At 50.1% G+C, this 673-nt stretch overlaps 1 protein-coding gene across 2 annotated transcripts in view; it reads right to left on the bottom strand.

The window, feature by feature from the left end:
• Positions 1-673, bottom strand: part of LOC119593025 (cadherin-99C-like) — a 76,147-nt gene that overhangs the window by 20,447 nt on the left and 55,027 nt on the right. For both annotated transcript variants that reach the window (XM_037941921.1, XM_037941922.1), the window contains exons 5-6: positions 323-445; positions 64-121 (exon numbers count right to left, since the gene is read on the bottom strand). In XM_037941921.1, the coding sequence (XP_037797849.1) occupies positions 64-121; positions 323-445 (181 nt within the window). The remainder of the gene's footprint in view (positions 1-63; positions 122-322; positions 446-673) is intronic.

The raw sequence follows: 673 nt of genomic DNA, 5'->3' as shown, positions 1-673 counted from the left end.
ATGCTGCTTAATTAAAAAGGTACAGACAAACTGTCAGAAAGATAAATTTGTGAATATAGTCACCTGCATCCTTGTCTTCAGCGTGGACATCCCTGAAGATGGTTGAGCCAACTGGAGTCGACTAGAATGGAAGATGTACAGATAAAAACACTTTCGAATTTATTGCTTATTTGAAAGGCGATTAGCCGTAAACTGGCAGAATGAATATGATTACCAACCTCTTTTCCAGTCTAAGTTAACGTTAAGATTTAATCACCTAATTATACAAGGCTCAGATTAAGAAAATAAGTTGCACTTGGTGCCGGAGCAGCTTTGCCCTCACCTCGGGCACCGTGACGACGTAGGGCAGCCCACCGAACACGGGCGGGTTGTCGTTCACGTCGGTGATGCGGACGATGACGGGGATGCTGCGGACCCGGCCGGCGCTCCTCACGCTGCAGCTGATCTGCGGATAGCGAGAGCGGCGGGTGAAGGCGGGCAGGTGTGGGGCGTAGAGATTAAGTGCATCTCATTACTGTGATGTGTGATCGTCTGTGCGTGGGGGTGGGGGGTGGGGGTAATGTCGAAATTACAGAGGTAGACCTCGGGTGTGAGGGGGTGGGGAGTGCGTGTACGTGTGTGTATGCTCGGGTGTCTATATACTATATACCAGTGATTCTTAACCCACTGGGGG

The sequence above is a fragment of the Penaeus monodon genome, chromosome 31, assembly GCF_015228065.2.
Source record: "Penaeus monodon isolate SGIC_2016 chromosome 31, NSTDA_Pmon_1, whole genome shotgun sequence".
Lineage (NCBI taxonomy): Eukaryota > Metazoa > Arthropoda > Malacostraca > Decapoda > Penaeidae > Penaeus > Penaeus monodon.
This window is presented reverse-complemented; position numbering and strand designations above follow the sequence as displayed.